Here is a 23,986-nt window from a genome sequence, read left to right as displayed (position 1 = left end):
CTGCTTACGCTTCCATCTGAGGCAATTTTTTTTGCAGGGATTGCATTAATTTTTGTATGTTCATCTTAGACATTTTCAAAACAGGATCCCCCATGTTGAGTTTGTCTTTTGTTCTCTCATCGGCAAACCATTCTTCCCTGGGGTGATCTATAAGAAGAAGACTGTTTACTGAAACTTCTTTGAAGTTTGCGCTAAGGGGGAGATTACTTCTCTTATGTCAGACTCTGGAAAAGTTAACAGCTAGAAGAGAAATAATTTGTCATTGACAAAAGTGTTGACACCAGAAACTGGTGTAAGCCCTTTGCCTCTTCACTGCTTCTTTCAATTAAATGAGGTCTGCATGGAGTTCTCTGGGCCACCAGACTACTTGGCAATTCACACAGGCAACATTGTAGTTATACTAGCCCTTTCTTGGAAGAGTCCCTTTCAGATGTAGCTCTACTCTTTCTCTTCTAACAGAATAATGCCTTATGTTTCAACTTCGTTATCCTTCAAAAGAGAATTTCTCTTGTCACTGTCGAGTTGGACGCTTACTCTAGATTCATTGGACAAAGATTCCTGTCTTAATCTACAATTCCAGATTCCTTTTGGGTCTCTAGACTCTGGTGTTGGGGGAAGGGGTCAGGATGGTGCAGGAAAGAGGTGAGTCAGAAGGGGGGCCCTCTCGTGAATCCTTTCCAGCCCTATTTCTTTGACTTAAAAGTGCCTGCTTAGTGCACTCAAGCGTTTCTTTCTATAAATGGGATCAATAAACGTAAGGATGATTTTCAGAGAGACTCAGCCACTGGTTAGGCTATAATTATTCTTCATCCCAGGTTGGAGTAGGGTATGAGAAACACAGAAAGAGAGAAAAAGAGAGGGAGAGAGAGAGAGAGAGAAGGAGAGACAGAGAGAGGGAGAGCGGGGAAGGGAGGGAAAGACAGAGAGACAGAGAGGCAGGCAGCTTTGGTCTTAGAATGCTCTAATTTTTCCAAGTAATCACTCTTCTGAAACCACGACTGGCTTAATGGTCCTTTTTGTAAAGTCACTAATTCACACCTACTCTAATATAGCAAATTATTGGGTTGAGGATAGGAAAACCAGCCATCACCTTGAGGTTAGAGCTTTGAACAGAGAAAGCTTAGAGCCAGCCGTTTAGCTTCCCTGGACAGTCTGGTAACATCATCCCTTGGGCAAATGATGCTTTCCTACCCATTCTGACTTGTTCCAGCTCCTGGCAATTGGTTATTACTTTGCTCTGTTCTCTGGAGGTAGTATTGCCTAGTGGTTAAGAGTGAAATTTGGAATAAGATGCACTCAGGCTTAAATTCTGACTCTGCCTTTTACAAGTGGGGTGGTCTTGTGCAGTTAGCATAGTGCCTGGTTCATAACAAAGGCTTAGTAAGTAACAACTATTAGCACTAGTATTCTTAGTAGTCAAGGGAAGAATAATAAGGCTGCATAGCTGAAGATGACTATTACTACTATCTAGTGCAGATACCATTAGAACTAGCTGAACTGCTTGGAGTTCTGGATTCATAAGATGTTTCTGCACAGCTACATTGAACGTGCTGAAGCTCATTCATTTAATACTTTATCATTAGTTGATGCATTTGTTTAAACCCCCTTTTAGTGTTCCAGGACTACTGCCACATAGACATGGGGATAGTATGACCAAGAGAGCCTTGACTCTGCCTGCATGAAGTTTATAATTTAGAGGAGAAAGCAGGCAAGTAGTGATGGTGAAGAATGAAGTATTCACACAGGGAGCCCACAGTTGCTGTGATAGTCTGCTTTAATTTTGTGTGGAGTACACAGCACTCATTAAGGAAATTCACCAAATAAGTGGCCTTACTTCCATAGTATTCCTCCAGTGCCTGGCATCACATCTAGGGTAGACAAGTCTCTCGGCTCGTATGGCAAAATAGCAGAATGGTATATCATGACCTTATTGTTGAGTAATTTTATCAGATCTCAGAGGCATTTAAAATAGATTTTTCATTTTAAAAACCTTCCAATTAATCTGGCCTTGTTCCCAGGTACTTGTGAAATGAGTCAGGTATGAGCCTCACCAAGAGCAAATTTAGGAGAAGATGTGACCAGGTGAGGGAGACAAGGGAGAGCTGGGACCCAGGTCGAATCCTGCAGGGCATTTACAGGATGACTGGGGAGGAAGGAAGGAGAGCAGGACAGGCTGTGGGGGTGGAAGGGGAGGGGGGCTGCTGGGGGCAGAGGAGCCACCAGACAGGCAGTCACTGTGGTGAGTGTCCGCTAGAGTCCTCCTTCCCTCCTCTGCTCTTCTGTTCCTCTGGTTCATGTCTCTTTAATGTTTTTTCCTTTTTCTCATATGTAAAATATGAATAATAACAGTCTATACCAAGTGAACTAATCCATGTGAAGAATTTAGCGCAGTTCCTGACCCTTAGGAAGTGCTCAATAATAATATTAAACTTTAATTATCCAACTTTTCTCACTATGTGCGAAAATATAATTTACCTGCTGGCCTGTCTCGTGATTTCTCTGGGAACGGGGACTGGGCCTTACTCATATTTATCTACCCTGCAGTGCCTGGCTTGCAGCAGGTGCTTAACAAATTGTATTTGTCTTTATCAAGATGCTGCTTTTTTTTTTCCTTCATAATGCTTACAAAGATCTAGAAGAAAATTATGGTACTATATAACAATAGCTAGCATTTATTTAGTGTTTACTATGTGTTAGGCACTGTGCTAGTTGCTTTGCATGCATTATTTGCTTGTAGGACCACCTCATGGGGCTAATATCATTTTACTAATGAGAAAACTGAGCCATAGAGAGACTAAGAAACTTAGCCAAAGCCACCCAACTGGTAAGTGTCAGAGCAGAATTTGGAACCCACACAGTCTTACCTAAATTTCTGTATTGTCTTAAAGAGGTGGGGAAGAAAGCAGGAGGAGGCCTGAAAATGTGGGTCAGAGGAGTGGCCAAGGCATAGAAAACAAAATGGGGCTGGTGTGCCAGGAAACCCACCCCCTCTGGATTCTAAAGTAAATCTTCCTGCTAGCTCTCCAAGCCCGAGGATGTCTTGGTTAGATTTGGCTCTCCTGGGCTGCTGGCCTGAGGTTGGCGTCTCTGTTTTAGGCTGAGGCTTTATGTACCTGCATGGAAGAGGTGGTGCAAAGCATTTGTACACACCATATGGGGCCCCATTTGCATTTAGTGAGTGCTCAGCTGTGCACAGTGTCTCCTTAATGAATCACATGCAAGCAGAGCACCGCTATATTTATCCAAGCCCTGGGAGCTGGAGTGCTTGCTGGGGTTGGGCTCGCATGCCCCAGAACAGAGCCTCGCAGGTTGTTCCGGTTTTCCTTGTGGTCAGGGCCTTCGGGCCCTTCAATAATTCGTTCCCTGGCAGGATCAGCTGGTTTCTGAAGCATCTTTCTAGGCATGCTGAAGCCAAAAAAAATGTTTCCCTCCTTAAGCTATAACAGAGACCAAGTGCTAAAAAGGGACCTTGAAACCACATCTGCCATGCCCTTGACTTCAAGGCCACGCTTAAAGCCTTGCAGATAGATGAAGCCGTATTTTTTCTTTCTTCTTCCAGCTTCTCAGGAGAGGCCCTACAGTGCTGAATGGCCCCCATCACCAGTTTATTTCTTGCATGTAATCAAAAACCCTTATGTGTTTTATTTTCCTTAGTCACTCCTTCCTGGAAATACTACCTTTATTTATATGTGCTCAGATGAGAGAGTTTCCCAGTATGATCACTTCTGTGCTTAGGAATCAACCACAACAACATGAATAGTAACTGAGATTTACTTAACACTTATTAGGTGCCAGCTATAATATTAAACACTTGAAAGACATTATCTCCTTTTTTCCTACCTCAAAATCACCCTTCAAGTGAGCATTATGTCTCCATTTTGTCAGTGAAGAAGGTAATGAGCCCAAGGCAGTGTAGCCGATACACGGAGGCATCTGGCTAGAGAGCAAAGCACTTTGCGCTAAGTAGCTGTTTTGCACCACTTCTCCTGCCCAGCTGCACTCATGTTCTCCAGCTCTTCTTCCCATTTCTACCAAGTAAAATGCCAGCCTTAAAAATTCACACACACACACACACACACACACGCACACACGCACACACACATACACACACACATTTGCTAAGTAAGACCTCAACAACTTTGCTTAATGATGTAATAATCACTGTTAAAGGCAAACCATTTCCCTAAAGAATTGGTTCTTTAATCTTTGCTGGAACTTAGGTGTAGTATGTTTTTTCCTTCCCTGGACTAGAATGTGGTGTTTAGGTCCTTCACTTGTGACATGAATAACAGGGAGCAGCTTGGCTCCCCACTGAGGCAGATGCCCCTGAGCTTGGCCTTCTGGGATCTGGGTCATCTGCCCTCCCCTATTAGATTCTCAGAGCACAGAAGGAGAAGAGTTCCGAGTTCCGGTTCAAGCTATAGCACTGGTACAGTCTGTGACCTAGAGCAAATCAGATTTTTCTTGATGGTAGAAATTAAATTCAGTTTCTTACAAAGTTTAAAGTTGAGTGCATAGCCCTGACTTGGTCTTATAGCCTAAATATCTCTTTTCTTTCCTACCTCAGCCAAATGACATTTAAAAGACGGCAGTGAAGCCAAATCTCTTGCCCACTCTGGCCTTCAGTTTCTTCTTCTGTACAATGGGAAGCATGGACTAGGTGCTCAATGGCCTTCTCCATTGCTCTTTGTTTAGAAATCCAGGGGGCAGCAGGAAGAAACCCCTCTACCCTGCAGAGTCCTGACCATACAGGGTTGTAACAAATCCAACCAGGGCTAGTTTAAGAAAAAAAGGAATTTATTGGAAGAACATTTGTGCAGCTCATACAATCAAACAAGACTTTAAAAACCACGCAGAGAGATTGGGAACCATGGCAGCCTCAGGGATCTCTTCATCAGGAGTTCATGAACATTCCCCTGGGGTGCTGCCAGTAAGATGACCCCCCCAAGCCCGTTTTTATGTTTCTGCATTAAAAAAAATACAAATTCCAGGGAAAGTGTCACCAAATACCATTCAGATGTGGAAGGTGGGCGTGGGCAGGGTCAAACAACAGGAAAAAGCTGCTGGAGGCCATTCTTGTAGGCTGCATTCCTGTAGGTTCCCAAGAAGTGGACCTGGTGGGAAATCTACCCCCTCCCCATGAAAATACACTAATAAGTATGCCTTACAGAGAAAGTCCATATGTATGTAAATAATGATGACTCCACCATGGGTAGCCGTGTCTGGGTGTTAAATGGGAGTGGGAGACACTATAGACCATAAGAGGGATTGTGAGATCACCTAGTAGATGTTTTCGGGCAGCTGGCTAGGGGAAAGAGTAACAGATTTTCAAGGCAAAAGACTTGGGGGATGGACCATCCATTAGCTTAGCTGTGGGCACAAAGAAAAACTAAACAATGTCATCTCATGAGGAAACCACCACCACTTTGAATTAGGATTCTGCCTTCCTCTCTACCAGATCTAGTCTCATAGTTTGCACTTTGATGGTATTTGGGCAACTTTCAACCTCTTGGGAGTTTTCTGTGTCCTTATCTCTGAAGTGGGAAACATTAGTAATATCCCTAAAATTTACCAACAAGATGACAGCTAACATTTGCTTGTACGAGGCATATGCTGAGGACTTCATGTGTGAGCTGGTCTTCTCACAGGACTTGGGCACAGTGCTATTATGGCCTAAGTTTTGTAGATGAGGAACTGGGACTTGTGGGAATGAAGAGAGGCCGTAAATCATGGAGCAAAGTGCTGTACAGCAAACTGATCGAGAGGGTGGGCCCAGGAGCCGGATGGCCAGGTTTGAGTTCTGGCTCGAACACTTCCAGGCATGGAGTCCTTGGGCACGTTGGTTGAGTTTGATGAGTCTGTAAAATGAGGATAATGATGGGACTTGCCATGGTGTAGTCCTGAGGGTAAGTGGTTTAATATGTATGCAGACCGTGCCTGGGGCAGAGCAGTGCGCAGTAACTTCTGCTGTCATTAATAAGGTCTTCTGTTAGTATGGGGCAAAGTAGAGCTTGGAGACCCAGAGCTGATGGACTCCAAAATACATACTCTGTGGTTGACATCTCTGTGCTAACAGGACGAGAAGGTTTGGAACGGAGGAGTTTAAGGAAGGGGTGAGGGCACAAGGAAGGCCGGGAGAGAGAGAGAGCGAGAGAGCTGCTTCAGAGCTCTTGGTTCTTCTCACAGCCTTGACCCTATGACCTTGAACTAGATACCCAGAAAGTCAGCAGCAATCACTGGGTCCTTGTAATTGATTGGAACATTCCGTACTGGCTTTCCATTAAGCTTCTGACTTCAGGGGGGCTTTAGGAAGCAGTCAGTTAGGAAAAAAGAGAAGAGAGGCAGAGAGTGACTAACACACCAAGAGAAAGATGGAGTCCGAAAGACAGAAAAGCAGAGATAAACATAGCGACCCAGAGAGACAGAGAGTAAATAATGCTCACAAGCAGGTAAGCAGACAAATGTTTAAAGACAGAGAAAGGCAATAGAAGAGAAGCAGAATGAAGAGAAAAGAGGGTGAGAGGATGGGTGGGAATTCAGTGCAGACAATGCTTGATGGACTGCCCTTCCTGTGGTTGATGGAGCGAACAGACCAGTTAAGTATGTCAGTGCTTTATCTAAGGAAAGCACCTTTCCCACAGCCTCAGCAAGGGGCATCTGACTGTGTAGGGCAGTGACAGGAGACACTCTTTATCTGAACTGGAGACAGGAGCACTCTTCTCTGTATTTTGTGCAGGATGCGATGGATTGGGTGCAGAGTTTCCAGGGTTGGCGGTAAAGCCTTGTTTAGAGAGGCCTAGGGTTGAACAACACTCCAAGGCCGGGCCAAGAGGGCCATAAGCCTTAGGAACATGAGACAGATTTTATACGAGGGGATGGTTTCTGTAAAAAGTTCCATGTGTGTATATTCGTGTGGGCCTTGAAAATCTCTGCAAGAATGTCCATCCAACTGTTAACGGTCCCTAATCTTGAGGTGGGATTAATGGGGAGACTCACTTTATAAGTAAAGGTTTCTGTTATGTTTGCATTTTTGACAGTAACAACATAGGGCCTTTATATAAAGAGGGACAAAGGTTTCAACTAGGTGATAAGCACACTCCTTGAAATGAGAGGGCCAGGGACACTCTGGCCCCAGCCACGAAACAAGCAAGTGCATATTTGTCTGACAAGCAGGCAACGGCTAAGTGGAAGGGCAGTATCCTTGAAAATATTTCTCCTTGATGCTTCCCAGAGATTTTGGAAATCTGGTCACCACAGTCTCCCTTCTGATTCTTGCAGAAGGGTGAAATTATTAATGTCCCCTCAGCTTGGATGCGTTTCAGCCCTTTGAGGTTCTTCACCATTAAAAAATAATAATAATAATAATAAGACAGGAGTCAGGGTGAAGGTATCTGCTCTGTGCATGGACAGAGGTTTTCCCGTGAGTGAATGATGCCTGGAAACACTGTTCTCTCAGGATCCTGCCGCTGAAGTCCCTGTCTCCCACCCCTCACTCTGAATTTTAAATGAAGTTTGTGACTGCACACACTTTCAAAGGTGTTGCCTGAGGCTTGAGAAAGACCCAGATGTGTCTTCTTTCAGGCTTTATGAAGGCAAAGAACAGATGGAGTTTGAAGAATCCATGAGACGGCTCTTTGAATCCATCAACAACCTGATGAAAAGTCAACACAGAACAACCATCCTTTTGCAGGTAGGTTTATACTACCGAAAAACAAAAAAACAACAACAATCTCTTTTCCTTTTGTCATCTGATAAATAACAGCATGGTGAAATAATGTCTACTTTTGCTTGAATATATAGTCCTGTGTTAATTGAAGGCCTGGATTGGCCACATGGTACAAGGATCATGAACAGCAAAGAAAGCACATTTATTATTGTTTGTTTCCTGTGAAGGTAACAATGTTTCTTTTTTAAATGACTCTGAAGCTTTTGCTACCTGGAGGGAAATAGGTCAAAACTGATCCACCTCTAATGGTGACAGTGGTGGGGCGCCTGGGTGGCTGAGTCAGTTAAGCATCCAGCTCTTGATCTCAGCTCATGTCTTGAACTCAGGAGCATGAGTTTGGATCCCACAATGGGGTCCCACACAGCATGGGGCCTGCTTAAAAAGAAAAGTAATAATGGTGACGACGGTTGAGGTGGCAGCCTCTTCAGTGCTCTACTTTCGATTCTCAGCACCATAAACTCAGATTCCCTTTTGGGGTTGGAGTCTCCTCAATAAACAGGAGATACTTTGGACAGAGTTCCTCTAATTTATGGATCACGATGCTAATGTTCAAACTCTGTAGATCTTTGAGACACCTTGAGTCCCACCCCAAGTTTGAGCAAGTTTGGCAGCAGAGAGGCTGAATGAAGAGGCTGTTTCAGGGAAGATTTCCTAACTTTCACAGGACTGATGCACAAGTGCGCAGGAAGGGCTGCCTCATGCCCTGTGAATAGGAAACAAACACATTTATTGGAACCAGTGAGTTAATGCAGACTACTTCTCCTTTTAATCGGAGTTATCCTTTTAGTTGCTAATTTAAAATCTGCTGTGCCTGGGATCACCCAGCCTCTGGCTGGAATGAATGAGGTGCTAGTGTCCAGTCAGAACGGAGGTGAGGAGCCAGAGGCAGGAGTCTGTCTAGGCAGCATCCACTGCTGATGCCATGGGTTCCCAACTTTGCACATCAGAATCACTTGGGAATCTTTAATAAATTCTGATGTCTGGTTACCACCACCAGACTTTCTAATGTAATCAGTATGCAGTGGGATCAGGGCAAGGCGAATTTTAAAAACTCCCTGGTGTGAAACAAAGTTCAAGAATCACTCTGCTCATGGCTTCTTTTGATTGAACACGTGTTGGCTACCTGTGTGTGTGTGTGTGTGTGTGTGTGTAGAGGGGGCTTTGTCTAGTTCACCAGTGTGTGCTCAGCACATTGAACACTTCTGATACATGACTGATGCTTAATAACTGCTGAATGAATGACTCTCAGGATAGGTGTGCAGATCTCCGTTCCATAGATGAGGACACTGAAGCTCGGAATTGATACCACTTTGTCAGTCTCCATGGCAGTCAAGGGTACAGCTGGCATTCAGATCTCCTGCCGGACTTCGGAAACTGTGCTCTGAGCTGTTATATTATACTCTCCTTTACACTGTACATTTAGCACCTACTGGAGATAAGACCATTTTCTCCAGGGTGAGTCTTACCATTTTTCCCTTCCCTTCCCATTTATTGTTGATGTTGTTGTTATTGTTTTTTAAATCTTCCCTCACCCTTTGGCAAACATTCATCATTTTACAACAAAGGGATACCAGGAGCAGGAGACAGCTTGAAGAAATCTGATAAGAGCAAGAGCCTGTCACGCCGCCTGTATTATATTCGAAGCAGCTGAGCTTCCAGGGAGAGGGGGAAGTCAGCTGAGGTTGCCTGGTTGTGAAGGGAGAGTCTGTAGCAGTGAGTCAGGTGTGAAATAGCTCCAAGGAAGCTGAAGTACGAAGGAGCAGAAATGCCGGACAAATGAAGGAAGCCAGTTGGTGGGGAGGAGAAGGGAGCAGGGGCCTCAGAGAGGTAGAGGTTCCCGGAGAGAGAGACCACTGACCTTGAGAAAGCCGGAGGGAAGATGCTCTCATGGGGCTACTATTTCTAATTTCGACCCCTATATCCTGGTGATGAAGTGTGTGCACCTTGGGGGAAGGGACAAAGGGATGGAGGGAGTAAGAAGGGACAGAAAGAAAGGAGGAGAAAGAAAGGAATTTACAAAGCAAAGAGGAGCCAGCGAGCATCTGTGGCACTGAGGGGACCTGGATGTTCTTGCTCAGCTATATGGCTGTGGGCTGGTCATTTAACTTTTCACTCTGTGTTTCCTCATCTGTAAGACCTCAAGGTTAATGGGACGATCAAATAAACACAGTCTATGAAAGAGCAGGTTGTAAAATGCAATGCAAATGCAGAGAGCTAATGTGATTATTATGGCCAGGGCCTAAGCCCTTTTATCCAAGTTCTTACCCTCTGGGAAGCTATGTTAAAAATGCCTTATTTTCCCTGGGATTTGGGCCAAGTTATGCTGGTTTCTCCTTATAGATTTCTACCCCAGAGTCATCAAAAGGGACTTCATCTTTTTTTTTTTTTTTTTAATTTGCTTTGAGGGCCAAATTTAGTTTCCAGGATTTACATAAAATGATACTTTTTACCTATTTCTATGATTGCTGAAAACTTGTTAAAGGATATAGCCTTATCCAAATATGGTAAGAAAAAAACCTTTGAAGATTTAATGCTGTTTTAAGATGTGATGTGTGGGCTGATGAGGGGAGAGGGGTCAAGGCCTTGTAATGTTAGCAAGCTCCATATAAGGAAACTTCTTGGACTTTGTCATTTGCTACTGGACCAAAAGCTTTGGATTTCATGTCAGAGAGACCTTGGTGGGAACTGGGCATCTGCACTTGAACATGTAACACTAGGCAAATTGCTTCAGTTTTCTGGGCCTCTGTTTATCCTTTTATGAAATGGAACCCCTAATGCCTAATTTAGAGGAAATACTGAGAGGATTAAATAAAGCAATGTATGTAAAGGGGAAAAAATAGAGCCTATTAAATATTTCAATTTAAATAGTTTTTAGCCATTTACACTTCTCCCTTCTTTACCTCATCATAAAACAGAAGTTTGTGGAGAATTTTCCTAAAGAAGAAGAGTATATTTATTTTTCTAACCTCGTCACACGAGGCTGAAAAGTTTTAGGGCATTTAGCTATTCAGCTAGATCAGGAAACCTAAATATAAATTTCAGAGAGAATAAACCCACAAGAACTGACTCTATGGGGAAAAAAAAAAGGGGGATGACAAATAGTATAGGATAACTGGAGTCCTGATTCTGAGCCTGCGTGAGACTCGGTGGGAAAGAGTACTGTGATCTATTAGTAGTGTCTTCCATAAGTTTTGGGTGAGAGCGTAGAGTAAGAATGCCAATGAGGGCAACTTAACTCCTCCAGCTGGGTCGCAGCTGATGGTGGAAACCCTCATTCATGCCTGCTTTAACTTACGTAGAGCAGATCTGGCTCAATCACTCTTGGCTGTGTCCATTGTGAGGTCTGGGATCTTATCAAGTTATTTCTCATTTCTAAGACTCATCTGGTATTTGTGAATTGCTTCCTGTAGTTTTCCTATTGTTCGAGTTGGCATGGCAGCAGCTCACTCAAAACTCTGGAGAATTTAAAACCAGCAACTCAAAGAAGGTAGAAGATCATTAAAAATACCTTCCATTGATTGACTAGCTCCCATGTGCCAGGCATGAAGCTGGGCTCTTCACACACAGTGTTTTTCATCCTGCCAGAGATCTGCAAGGAATCACTGTCTTGTGTCCACAGGAGGCTCATAAAGTTAAATAACTGGTCCCAAATTATACTTATCATCCACAGTGGTGGAACTAGGATTTGAAAGTACCCAGATCTCTTGACTCCAAAGTTAATGTTCTCCCTGCCCCAAGGAGTGGATTAGAACAGGGGTTTCCATGTATTTTCTGTAACAGGTCAAAAGCTTAGAAGTCCCTGTGTGTGCCAGCCCCGTGAGCATTATTGATAAAACTGACAACAGGTTGAGAGGATCAAAATCAGACATGAGTGAACTGAATGTAGCTCAAATGTGAGGAAAGGGCATTTGGTGACATTATGCAGACCCATTTGTCCCATTCTCTTTTAGGTCCAGTGTCTATCATAATGCTCTGACTTGATGGTGTGAGTAAAAATAAATGAAGAGCTTGTATTGAATAGTACGCTTTCTTGGCCACTCTGATGGTCATACATGGTGATAATGCCACTAGAGTGTCCAGAAGGGCAGGGGACTCTGTCTTTTGTATCCCCAGTATCTGAAACAGTAGCTACCACTTAGTAATACTTGAATATTTTTTTGCTAAACAAATGAAACAATGAATACTAGCTTCTCCTGTTTTGTGTTTTAGCATTTATTATGTATCACACATTGGGCTGAAAGCTTTACATATATTGTTAGCTCATTTGATTTTCATAACAACCTTATTAGGCAAATACTCTTCTTATCTCTACTTTACAGATGAGGAAATGGGGGCTTAGCAAGGCTGAATAACTTAACCACGACTAAGAAGGGGCAGGTCTGGGATTTGAATTGAGACTGTGTAAGTCCTGAATTTGTGCTCCTAATCACCACGGAACAATGCATAGTTTCATGAAAGACCCAAGTCTTTCCTGCAAAATTCCAAATGGATAAGCAATAAGCAACAGTAAACAATAGTAAAGATGGATAGATGTTTGGTCCATAGTCATGAAGGCAAGCTAATTAAGGATGCCTTTTTCTTTCCTCTCTTTTCATTGTTTATTGTTATAAAATGGTCAAATGTCCAAACTAAAGGAAGAAAGTGGTCCATTCTTGTGAAGGGGCCCACAGGCTGTATGCTGAATTCCCAAAGTAGGAGAAATGAAACTATTTAACTTGTCCCCTTCTCAACCATATACCCCATAATTAGGGGAAATGTTTGGGTAGGATGGATTCAGTGGTAGGGAGAATGAAATTTTGTTTCAGTGAGGCTGTTGTAGTCATCTGATAACTAACATTTAATCTTCCCATTGACCTTAAATTAGGTAACTTTGTTTCCTTCTTCTCTTGGTGAGAAAAGGAGAACACAGAGAGTTAACCTGCCCAAGGCCACATAGATAAAAGTGATCCACAGGGAGCTACTCAGACAGTCTGCCTCTCCAGCCGGCCATTCCTAAACACTGGACTCCCCTGCCCCCACCAAGCCATGGGAGCCAGCATAATGTTGGGTTACACAATGCATGGAGACATATGTATTCTGGAACAGGTTGGTCTGTCTTTGCTTCTCTTTTCCTGAAAGACTGGGGAGGAGCTTGACTGCCCTGAGAGAGCTGCATGTATTGTCCTTAGGGACAGCACCATATTTCTAAGGAAGCTGTTCTCTCCTGGTCATGCTGTGGTGCATTTCTGTGACATTTTCCAGTTTCCGTGGACCTTGTCCATCCAATGCTTGGTGAAAATAAAAGAATTGAAAATTGGTGGGATGGAAATACTGCCCGTGCTCTTGAATGAGGAAGATGTCTAGAGCTCTTTTAAAACCTTGCATCACTGCAAGGTGTGCTCTTTTTGGTGAAAATTCTGTCTACTGACATCGGTGGGGTTCACTCTTACTCCATTTGGAGAAGGGAGCCTGGAAATACTCAAAAGACAAATCCTCTTTGAGTTTGAGGGAGTGTTTGGTTTGATTTTTGTTATTTTAAAATAGTTCCTGTTTTCTAGCAGTCCAGGCTTATCCATTCTGGGGAAGTCCATCTGGATAACAATCATCTCAAGTGTCCTCCCATGACTTATCTCTGGGTCAGTGACACCAATGTTGCTTGTTTTGGATCTGGTTCTCTTTTTTTTTTTTTTTTTTAAGATTTTATTTATTTATTTGACAGATAGAGATCACAAGTAGGCAGAGAGGCAGGCAGAGAGAGAGAGAGAGGAGGAAGCAGGTTCCCTGTTGAGCAGAGAGCCCGATGCGGGGCTCGATCCCAGGACCCTGGGATCATGACCTGAGCGGAAGGCAGAGTCTTTAACCCACTGAGCCACCCAGGTGCCCCTCTGGTTCTCTTCTTGAGGCTGAAATTAGCCTTTTTTTCTTTTTTAAGATTTTTATTTATTTATTTGAGAGAGAGTGAGAACAAGAGAGCTTACAGAGAGAGGGGAAGCAGACTCATCCCTGAAGGGAGAGCCAGATGTGGGGCTCGATCCCAGGACTCGGAAACCACAACCCGAGCCAGAGGCAGATGCCCAGCCGAGTTACCCAGGTGCCCCTGAAATTAGCCTTTGAGAGGGGTCCAGAGTTGGTGATTAATTTAGGAAATCCACTCAGTGCCACATGATAAGCTAATCACTAAGTTGACAAATGTTTTCTCAGTGTTCCTTCTTACAAACCCTGATATATGTGGTGAGGAAGATCCTTAACTGAGGAGAAAAACTGTATCTTCTTTTCAAAAATTATTCCTATAGAGAGGAAAAATTCTTTTTCTACTTCCTTCCCCAAATCAGCCTTCTCTCCCCTACCGAATCCTCCTCACTTGTCAAGATGGAAGCTCTTCCTTAAAGCAGGGTGGGCAGTAGCAAAACACACTGGCTAGGGCACAGTGGGACAGAATCAGGTACAAGTTCTTACTCTGCTGCCTGTTAGTTGTGTAGCAAATTGCTTCACCTCTCTGTGCCATAGTTTCCTTGCTGCTAAAATGGAATGACAGTATCTATTCATAGAGCAATTGTAAAGTGCAGTGAGCTCATACATGTAATGTATTTGACACATTTAAAGTTTCCAATAATGGTTGTTATTTTAAGACCCTGTAATTAATAATCCTATTATACACCTTTATATACATACACACATATAAACTTACCTGTGTATGTTTTTCTTAAATATTATATAATATAGGAATGTATACTACGTAATGAAAGTGATAACATAACAATATCATTTTATATATAATAGTAGAATTAATGAAAGTGAAAATTACATCAACAGTAAAGCAACATAGTTCCCAAAGAGGCCAATAGGTCGAGAAAGCCAAACTGTTTCTAGTTTTCAGGCTTAGAAACATGTAACAAATGGAGGTCCCCAGGGGGGTCCTATGGCTGAGCTGCTCTGCCTTCTGGGGGAGCTTGCTGCTTGCACCTGCTAATCCTACCTGCTATTAGTCCATTCACGTGTGTGAGAGCCCTGTGAAGGGGAGAACTGTGGACAGGAGCCCTGGGGTCAGTGCTGCAGACTTCCTGGGTCAGAGGCGGGCCGCCCTTGTTGGAAAAGAAAACCACAGGCCTGCCAATTCTCTGGGAGGCCGCCTGGACCAGATGGAGGTTTAATACTCTCCAGTTGAGCTGATAACACCCTCAGAGTCTCAGGGTGACAGCTACTTCGTTTGTTTTACTTTACTGCCAGCCAAGAGCTGAGAAGCTGGGAAGATTGGCTCCTTCTGAAACAGCCCTTGTCCCAGCCCCATCCAAGTCCTCCTCACTATCAGCTGAAGCGTATAAGTGTGCGTGTCAATGTAGGACTCCCGGTGACTGCCGTTTTGGAGTATCGCCTCCAAGCTCTGGAATGGCAGGCAGCCCGTGAAAGCCAGTAACTTGCTGGGGACAATGCAGTCCTGGCTTTCCCCACTTGCTGAAGGCTCGACTTCTGTTTTTGTCCTCACTTTGGTCTTACCTCTGATGAGTACATACTGTACTTTGTCCAGGTGCTGGGGAGAGAGGGCAGGAGTTTGACAGATGAAATTCAGCACTCATGCCTTTGGGGCCTACTATGTGCTGGACATTACAATAGGTACATGACATACTTTGTTTCACATCATCCCGCTTTCCCCCACATGAAGATGCTGAGGCTCAGAGTGTGAAGAAGGGACCTTGGCACATGCAGGCGCTGGGTGGAACACTGTGGTTCTTGCCAAGTCCCCACGGGCCCAGAGCTCTATGTTCTTTGGTCTGAGTGGATGAGGGAACAGTTTGCTGAGAGTGCTTGGACCAGTTCTTTTTAGGGCATATGCCTCGGCATAGGGGATCTTTTTAGAATTTAGACATTGTAAATAGGTATTCCCATGGGAGAAGTGCAGCTTACTGATGTATTAGATTTGTCTAGCACAGTGTTAGAACAGGTAAACAAGAATGACTCTTTTTTTTTTTTTAATTTTTTTTTTTTAGAGAGAGTGTGGGTTCCATGCATCTGCTTACTTCCCACGGGCCCAAGCTCATCTCATTCATTCTATTCTTTTGCTTGCCTAGACTTTCAGGCATCTGTTTTTGCTACATCTGTTTGGTGTTTCCTGGTAAAAATGGCCCTGACGAACTAGTTTGGAATGCACTGGATACTGTAACTACCTAGAGGAATGTTATAGTGTGTCTTAGCATATTAAAATTCTGAAATGTTGTGCAATTAACAACAACAACAACAAAAGCTCACTGGTTTGTTTTTGCTTAAACCAGAGTTTCCCCCAAATTATTTTATTGCAAAGCCCTTTTCCCCTCATAGAATACCTACCTAACATCATCCTATGGAACAACAGAGCATTAGCTTTGGAATCTTGTTATCTCTTGTCATCTTGATTTGAAAGAACAAAAAATAAATTCCTAGACAAAAAAATCCAATAACTATAAAGAAAATGTCTGACAAATCTGACAACATACAGATTAAAGTTCTTCTGTGCAATGAAAAGATATGATAAACAAAGCTGAAGGACAAGTAACAGAACAAGCAAGAGGAAATTCTTCTAAATCATGTTACTGCAAAATGGTTAATTTTAAAGATACATAAAGAATTCCACATACAAATAAGAAGATAAATCAGCCCCCAAAAATGAGAAATATGAACAAGCAATTTACTAAATACAGATATTTAATAAATATAGAAAAAGTGCCCAATGCACTGGAAACCAAAGATTTGTAAATTACAGTTGCAAATTAGATATCACATTGGCAAACTAAAAAGATTTGTGTACCCGTGTTAGCAGGGTTATAGGGAAAGGAGTAAAAGGAAATTGGTTGCTGTTTCTTCCTAAGGTAATATGACAGCATTTCCTTTAAAAATATATATATACATATATATATATATATATATATATATCTCACATTTTGATGCACTAATTCATCTTTGAATAGTCCATCCTACAGGGATTCTTACAGGTGCTCGAATGTATATATTAACTCTTTTCTTACCACAGTTTTATAATAAAAAAAAACTGAAAATAGTATGAAGTTTGTCCATCAGTAGAGGAGGGGTTAAAGAAGGTACTGTGTACACATAACGGCATTGCTGTATTGGTTGGCTATAAAAAGAGTGTACTCTATGAAATGACATGCAGATATATCAGTGTTGTATGATTTACTGCAAGAAGTAGGGTGCAGAACTATCTAAAGTACACACACACACACACACACACACACACACACGTACATTTGCATATAAGCATTCCTGCATAGAAAGCAGTCTGTAAAGAAACTCATTGATAGTGGCCTGTCTGGGGTATAAGGATTGGGGCTGAGATGGAGATGAAGATGTGGGACTTCAGTGACAATCTTCACCTTAACACTTTATCCTGTGTGATGTTTTTTACATTGTACATATATTATTGACTTCGAAAAATTATAAACAAGAAAAAAGAAAAGGATGAAACATAGAGAGAGACAGTTGCTATTTGAGTGAGGTGGGCATGTAACTTAAAGTTTACACGGAGTGGCTGCCTGAATTTGAATCTTAGTTCTTCTACTTGCTAACTGTGTGATCTTGGGCTGGTTATTTAATCCTGATGCACCAGAGTTTCCTTATCTATGAAAATAGTATTTCCCTTGTAGGGCTGACATAAGGTTTAATAGGATAATCTCTTAACTGTTTGGTGTCTGCTCCACTAAAATTTCTCAGAGAACAGTGATGATTATCATATATATTAATTAAGAAACTCAGTTGTATATGATTAAGAGTAAGATTTTCTTTAAGAAAATAATTCTCAATTTTTTTTTGTTGTTTTGATTACTAAAGGGTGATTGATACATGTTGACTATGGAACACTTAGGATATAAAGAAAAATAAAAAGAGATTATAAAAATACATCCTTCCACTAGATGCCTAAGTATTATTTTCCAGCCATGTGACTTATAATCTTTTCTGTCGAAACTGCAGTCTACTCTGCGGCTTCATAAGGATGCTGTGATGCAAGGGATTGGGTGGGTCTCATACTTCTGGATGCATCAGTTAACTTATGCAGAGGAAGGAAACAGAGCACCACAACATGCAGCTAGTATACTAACCTGGCTAGTGGTCCAAAACATGCCCACCATTGTCCACAAAATGGCCAGAGAGAAAATATGAATAACTCTGTCCAAGCTGTCCTTGCCACCCGCAAAACAATTTAAACACACCATGCATCTTCCAGTTACCATTTGGCAGCACCCAAAACATGCCTGGCTCTCTGTCAGATGACTCATGTATGTGATTTTTAATTCTTCCAATCAAAATAGGTATTATTGTCCCTATTTTACAGAGAAGGACATTGACACATCTGAGAGGTTAAGTGTTTTGTCCAAAACCACATGGTTACTAGGAGTAGGACCAAGATTTGACAGCAAGGGTCTAACTTCAAAGTCTCTGGTCATCATACGCATTACTGCCTCCTTGAAGATAGAAGTTGTGGCTCACTTTTGTCATCACAGAAGTACATGCTAATGTTTCAATGTGCATACAGAGCCTTGAACCTCTGTAGGAGTGCCCAGGGTTCAGGGTCATTCTCCTTGATCCCTCTGACCATGTTAAGTTATTGGATATGGGAATCCCTTATGTTGATTTCACTTTCTACCTAGGTGGCGGCTTTGAAATACATCCCATCTGTCCTCCATGACGTGGAAACGGTCTTTGATGCGAAGTTACTCAGGTGAGAGCTCACAATTTACTTTCCTGGGATCTCATGTCAGGCCAGGGGTTCAGAGGGAGAGGAGGAGTGCTTCTGGGGAGGGAGATTCTGCACGGGCATTCAGAGCTGGGGTGGGGAGAGCACATGGTTAGGAACTTGGTGTAGGGCTTTCAGTGTCGGAATTTACATTCCAGTTTTATTTTGCCAGACTTTGGTAAAAAACCAACATACAATAAGCATCCTTCTTTGATGACACAAATGATACAGAATGCAAACACATAGGTTAAAGAACTAGTAATTCGTGTAAATGTCATTATCTTATTTGGGCTTGAAGTTTATTTTGGGACCCCAGTCTTGTTCTGTATGCACTGTAGAGAGCATACAGTCACTTACAGGAATAAGAAATTTCTCTCATGAGATGAACACGTTAGTTTAAAGTGATTATGCTGTTAGAATATAGGCCTCTAAACCAAATACGGCCTTTCCTTCTTTTTCCTAAATTCGCTTAAGTTCCAAGATAACATATAGAAGGTTTTAAAAACTTTTTCTTCTGAGATGCTTTTAGATCTAGGAAAGAGTTGCACAGATAGTATACATATACCCTTCACCCAAATTCCCTTAATAAGTCCAAGTTTTACCTAGCTGTGGCATAATCGTCAAAACCGAGGCAAGAACATTACTGTGATTCTATTCATTGCACTCCAGACGTGATTTGGATCTCATCAGTGTTTTCACTCATGGCCTTTTTATCTTCATACCAAGGTTTCTGCTGGCTTCTTCTCATCCTGCTAGTCTCAAACTAAATGTTATCTTCTCAGAGGAGCTACCTCTGAATATTGTAAATAAGTTCAATTCCTCCACCAGCCCCTATACCATTACTCTCCGATACAACTCCCTATTTCTTGTCTTCATTGCACGTTTCCTTTCATATTGATTTGTTTGCCTCTGTGTTGTGTGCCAACCTCCATGAGAATGTAAGTTCCCTGCTGACTGCGGCCACGTCTGCTCCTATTGTACCCCACTGTTGTGCACATTGACTGTCACACATCAAATAGATGCTTAACAAGTACTTGAAGGAATGAATGAACACAATGAGCTGATTTTGGAAAGCTTGACAGGGGCTATAATTCTGTTTCAGTGGTGTTTTTGTGTTCACTCTATCGTGGAAGAACTATCTCCTTTTTCATGTCCCAAGCTGCTTCTAATCCATAATTTTTCATAGTTTTTTTTTTTTTTTTTTAGTTAAGGACACTTTTGATCTTAAGACTTATAAAACATTATTTTTTAAAAAAAGATTTTTATTTATTTTTTTGAGAGAGAGAGAGTGAGAGAGAGCATGAGAGGGGAGAAGGTCAGAGGGAGAAGCAGACTTCCCATGGAGCTGGGAGCCCGATGTGGGACTCTATCCCAGGATCCTGGGATCATGACCTGAGCCAAAGGCAGTTGCTTAACCAACTGAGCCACCCAGGCGCCCAAGACTTATAAAGCATTATTAACTATAAAATGTTAGTAAATAGAGTGGTATGGTAACAAAGTCAGAACTTGGTTTTAAATCTTTATTTTTTGAGTCCCCTAGCTGTGCAACCTTGGGAAAGCTAGTTAACCTGTCTGAACTTCAGTTTTTCCACTCATAAACTGGGATACGTATTGTATCTATGTCATACAGTTGTGAGGTTTAAATGGCATAACAGATGTAAAGAGCTGAGCATGTGTCTGACACACATAAGCGCTCAGGGTTATTGGTTTTGTTTTCAGGTTTCCACACTCTTTGGATGCCATTAGTAGTCAGCACTAACAGTAACCACACATAGGCTTACTATGCATCTAATGCTTTGCCAGGAATTGGAGGGGGAGGCAAGGGACAAGATGTATGGCATTTCTGCCTCCACAGGGCTGGCAGCCTGGGCATGGTTTATAAGTGCCAGGATGTGGGAAACAGTGATCTAACTGGCCCTCTGCACTCCTGTTTTTCCTGCCCTCAGCCAACTCCTATATGAGTTCTACACCTGCATCCCTCCTGTGAAACTCCAGAAGCAGAAAGTCCAATCCATGAATGAGATAGTCCAGAGCAACCTCTTTAAGAAGCAAGGTGAGTGCCAAGCATCCTGGTGGGATGGGTGTTGCCAGAAATTGCACAATGCTATTCATGAGTTGAGTGGGCCGGAGCAACCCACCCGTGGCTCAAATGTTTCTTCTGCACAACTGCCTTGATTGGAGTAAATGCACAAAGTAGAAAATGGCTGGCAACTTTAGCTATGAGAATCTAAATTGATTTTAAGAAGCTTTGGTTGCATCGTTTGCTCCTCCCGAGAGAGTTTAATGAGGTGATAAATTTGGAGTCCTATACTTTAGGTCATTCTGCCGGGAGGTTTTTCCCTTACATACCTGTGTTCAACTTGAGTGGAAGCAGGTGAAGTTTCTTTTGGTAGAAGGAGTGTGTCACAGAGAAGTTCTCAAAGTTTCCAAAGTGAAAGAACAAACTAGAAAGATAGGGCAGATTCCCATGACCCTTCGCAGAGATTCTGACTGAGTAGGAATTAGAGGGGTTTGTTTTGTTTTCGTTTTGAAAAAATGTGAATTACTTTTGAATAGGTAATGCACCTCCATGGATCCAAATGCAAATGTATGAGAAGGCTCCATGTGAAAAGAGTTCCTCTAAACCCCCTGCCGCAGTCAGAGGATCCTTTCTCAGGAGGCAGCTGGTGCTTCCAATTTCTTGTGTTTGCTTCCAGGGGGACTATCAGCAACTGGATACATACAGACTCTATTTTCTCTCCTGGTCTTTTATTAGTATTCTTGTTACTCAAACAGTGGCAAATATCCCACTGTTCTATACCCTGTCTCTCATCACATAATGGTATTTCCTGGAGAGCAGGGAATGACAGTGGCTTTGGGCAGGAGTGATGGTCAGAGCTACTGCTCACCCCACACTAATCTCTGATAACCACCTGTCCCCCGACCAGGGCCCCACCGCTAAGAACCTTGGGGTTCCCTTTTTTTGAGGTTGGTGAGCTCGATGGCCACACCTCTGGATATGGCCAGGCAGGGTTAAAAGCCAATATTCAACATCCGTCTCATCCCAAGCGACACTTGACATTTCCAACATCACTCCTATCTGTGAGGGTGAAAAAAAAATGACTTTTGGGGGTCAACACTGTTTTCTCTGTACTAAGGCCAACACTTCCCAATTTTTAATTCCTCTGGGTCCACACTGGTATTAGTGATAAAATGAGAAGCAAACTGTGCAAGAAATAAGAGGTCTAAGAAAGAAGGGGGACCTGTCATTGCCCAACTGAGATTTATTCAGAGAGTTAGGCTTGAATATTTATGTAAATTGCCTGGAAGTCACAGAAATATTCCAGAGCCACTTCACTGTAGATATTCTTTTCCCCCCAATGTCTGGTTAACATGGTGCATCCAGAATTGCTGTCTGAATCCCTGGAGTTAAGGGTAGGAGAAGGGCACAAGAAGGAAAGTTTTCTGGTGATTTTATACTCATGTCTGTGGTTTCCTGACCATTCACACAGATGCATAACAACAGATTAATGCAATACATAATATGGTTTGTTTGTGCAAGGTGGTTTGTTGCAAGGTGATCAGAAACTAATCCTGGCAAGTCTTTTTGCATTTCTTTTATACTGGGTTTTCAAAAGTGAGCGTTCTGTGGTTTTCATGTTCTGACTTTCCCATCAGAATGAATTGCCCTCACTCTGAAAGCTTTGAAGTATGCCTGCCCCTTCCTGCCCCAGCAGTTTCTTCCCGGATTTCAGGTGGTGTCACTGTGGAGATGAATTGAGTCCCACCCCAGGGATGTGGCAAGGGTGACTTTAGCTGCGTATGGTGCTGCACCACACAGGCAGCAGAGGGTGGGGCTACTTGGCTCGCCTTCGTTGTTCTGAGCTTCGGTCATTATCAGGCGCCCGGCTTAGCATCAAGGCCAGATGGAGTGCTCACACCATCCTGGAAGGGGCATGTGGTGTCAATTTCAGGCTGCTGGAAGTCAGAGTAACTCCTTTACTGGAGTCACGTCTCCTGGGCTGGTGGTGGCCCCTGAGAGTGAGCATAATCACAGAGCAGGCTGGACAGCTGCTGCTCACCCGTCCTGCTGTGTCTCTGAGTTTCAGATTCAGTAAAAACCCTCTGATCAATATTAACAGACAGAAGGCCAGCCCCAGTGTTGTACACAGTTAGAAATGAAATGCAAAATTCTTACCTTTAAACACTTACAGAGACTAGAAATAAGTGAACAGAGAGCTCTTTGGGGACACCTTTAAAGGGAAGGCTATAGTATAATTAGTCTGTCCATCCTTGGTTCACATGTGAAAGCAGTATATATAGAGAGGAGGTAACTCCTCTCCTGCGATTGATTTGCTAAGTGAACCCTCTTCCCAAAATAACCCCAAAGGGAAACTTCAGCTCATCCCCCTTCTTAAGTGTTCAGGTTCCAAATGAATACAATCTGAATTCATGTGTTTACTGGGGGTCACTGGCTCCCGGGTGAGTGTCTCCTTTATACCCTTAAATAAGGTGAGTTTGATTCCTTGGCCCAGTTTGAGCTGTAATGAAATCCCTCCTGTTGTTCTCCCTGTGAAGTGTCCTGTGCCTCGGGGATGGGATTTGCTTTGAGCCTGCACTCATTTAACTGCCAGATGTGCAAATTGCCTGGAGTATTGTCGGTGACATTAGCTGGTACTCACAGCCTTAAACATTTGTATTGACATCAAGCAGAGGGGCCAGAAAGGCTTTTAAGTACTTTCTGAAATGTTGGCAGACTATCCTTTTGGCCTATCTTCAGGAGGATCCTATGGCGAAGAGGGAGAGAGAAGGTTTACTGGTTAACGGCACTGTTCTTGTATCTCTCTAGGCCTGGGTTGAATTCCTCCCTTGTTCTTCTTCTTATCAGCTGTGTGACCATGGGCAATTTACTTAACTTCTCTGAACCTCAGTAAGCTCATCTATAAAATGGAAAAATAATTATGTCTACCTTAGAAGGCTGTTGTGTGGGCTAATTGGTGAATATTGCATTTAAAGTATTTATCATAGCATAATGTACTTTACTAAATAGTAGCTGCTATTACTGGTATTATGGCTACTATTTCTTCTGTTCCCTTCATTTTCCTAGCTTCTGTTCTGACCTTCCAATTATTTTCAGTAAGAGAGTCCCTTCATGTTTGACAGTTACATGTAGCCCTAAGCCAAGCTTCCTTGCTTTCCTGGAAGCTACATGTATATCTTCAACCTCTAAGAAACACAGGACTTAATCAATAAAAGGGTCTTGGCCTCTATGTGCTTCTTACTCTGGTTTTGAATGGTTTTGTCCAGTCTTAATTTCATTTCCCTATAGTTTTGCAAAGGACACATGCTATGTATGCCTACAAGAAGTATAGGTCAGAGTGAGATGTTTGTGCTTTCTCGTCTTATTGTTTATCTTGCTGTAGGCCTCAACATAGTTAAATAGTTTGGAACACTTGCCAGTCATCCTTTATGATGGTTTGTTCCATGGGGCTCTTTTAACATACACATACACACACTTTTCCCCTTTTTTCTTTCATGGAACCAATTAGTCTCAACTCTTACTAGACCTGTGATTTTGAGTA

The 23,986-nt window shown here is 42.6% G+C and overlaps 1 protein-coding gene across 1 annotated transcript in view; it reads left to right on the top strand.

Annotated features, from left to right (window-relative positions):
- Nucleotides 1–23,986, top strand: part of DOCK2 (dedicator of cytokinesis 2) — a 407,119-nt gene that overhangs the window by 99,518 nt on the left and 283,615 nt on the right. Inside the window, exons 23-25 of the mRNA XM_046000057.1 lie at nt 7,582–7,690; nt 18,340–18,410; nt 20,372–20,478. Coding sequence (XP_045856013.1) covers nt 7,582–7,690; nt 18,340–18,410; nt 20,372–20,478 — 287 coding nt within the window. The remainder of the gene's footprint in view (nt 1–7,581; nt 7,691–18,339; nt 18,411–20,371; nt 20,479–23,986) is intronic.

Source organism: Meles meles, chromosome 3 (genome assembly GCF_922984935.1).
Source record: "Meles meles chromosome 3, mMelMel3.1 paternal haplotype, whole genome shotgun sequence".
NCBI lineage: Eukaryota > Metazoa > Chordata > Mammalia > Carnivora > Mustelidae > Meles > Meles meles.
Note: the sequence above shows the minus strand (reverse complement) of the source record. Positions and strands in the feature narration are given on the sequence as shown.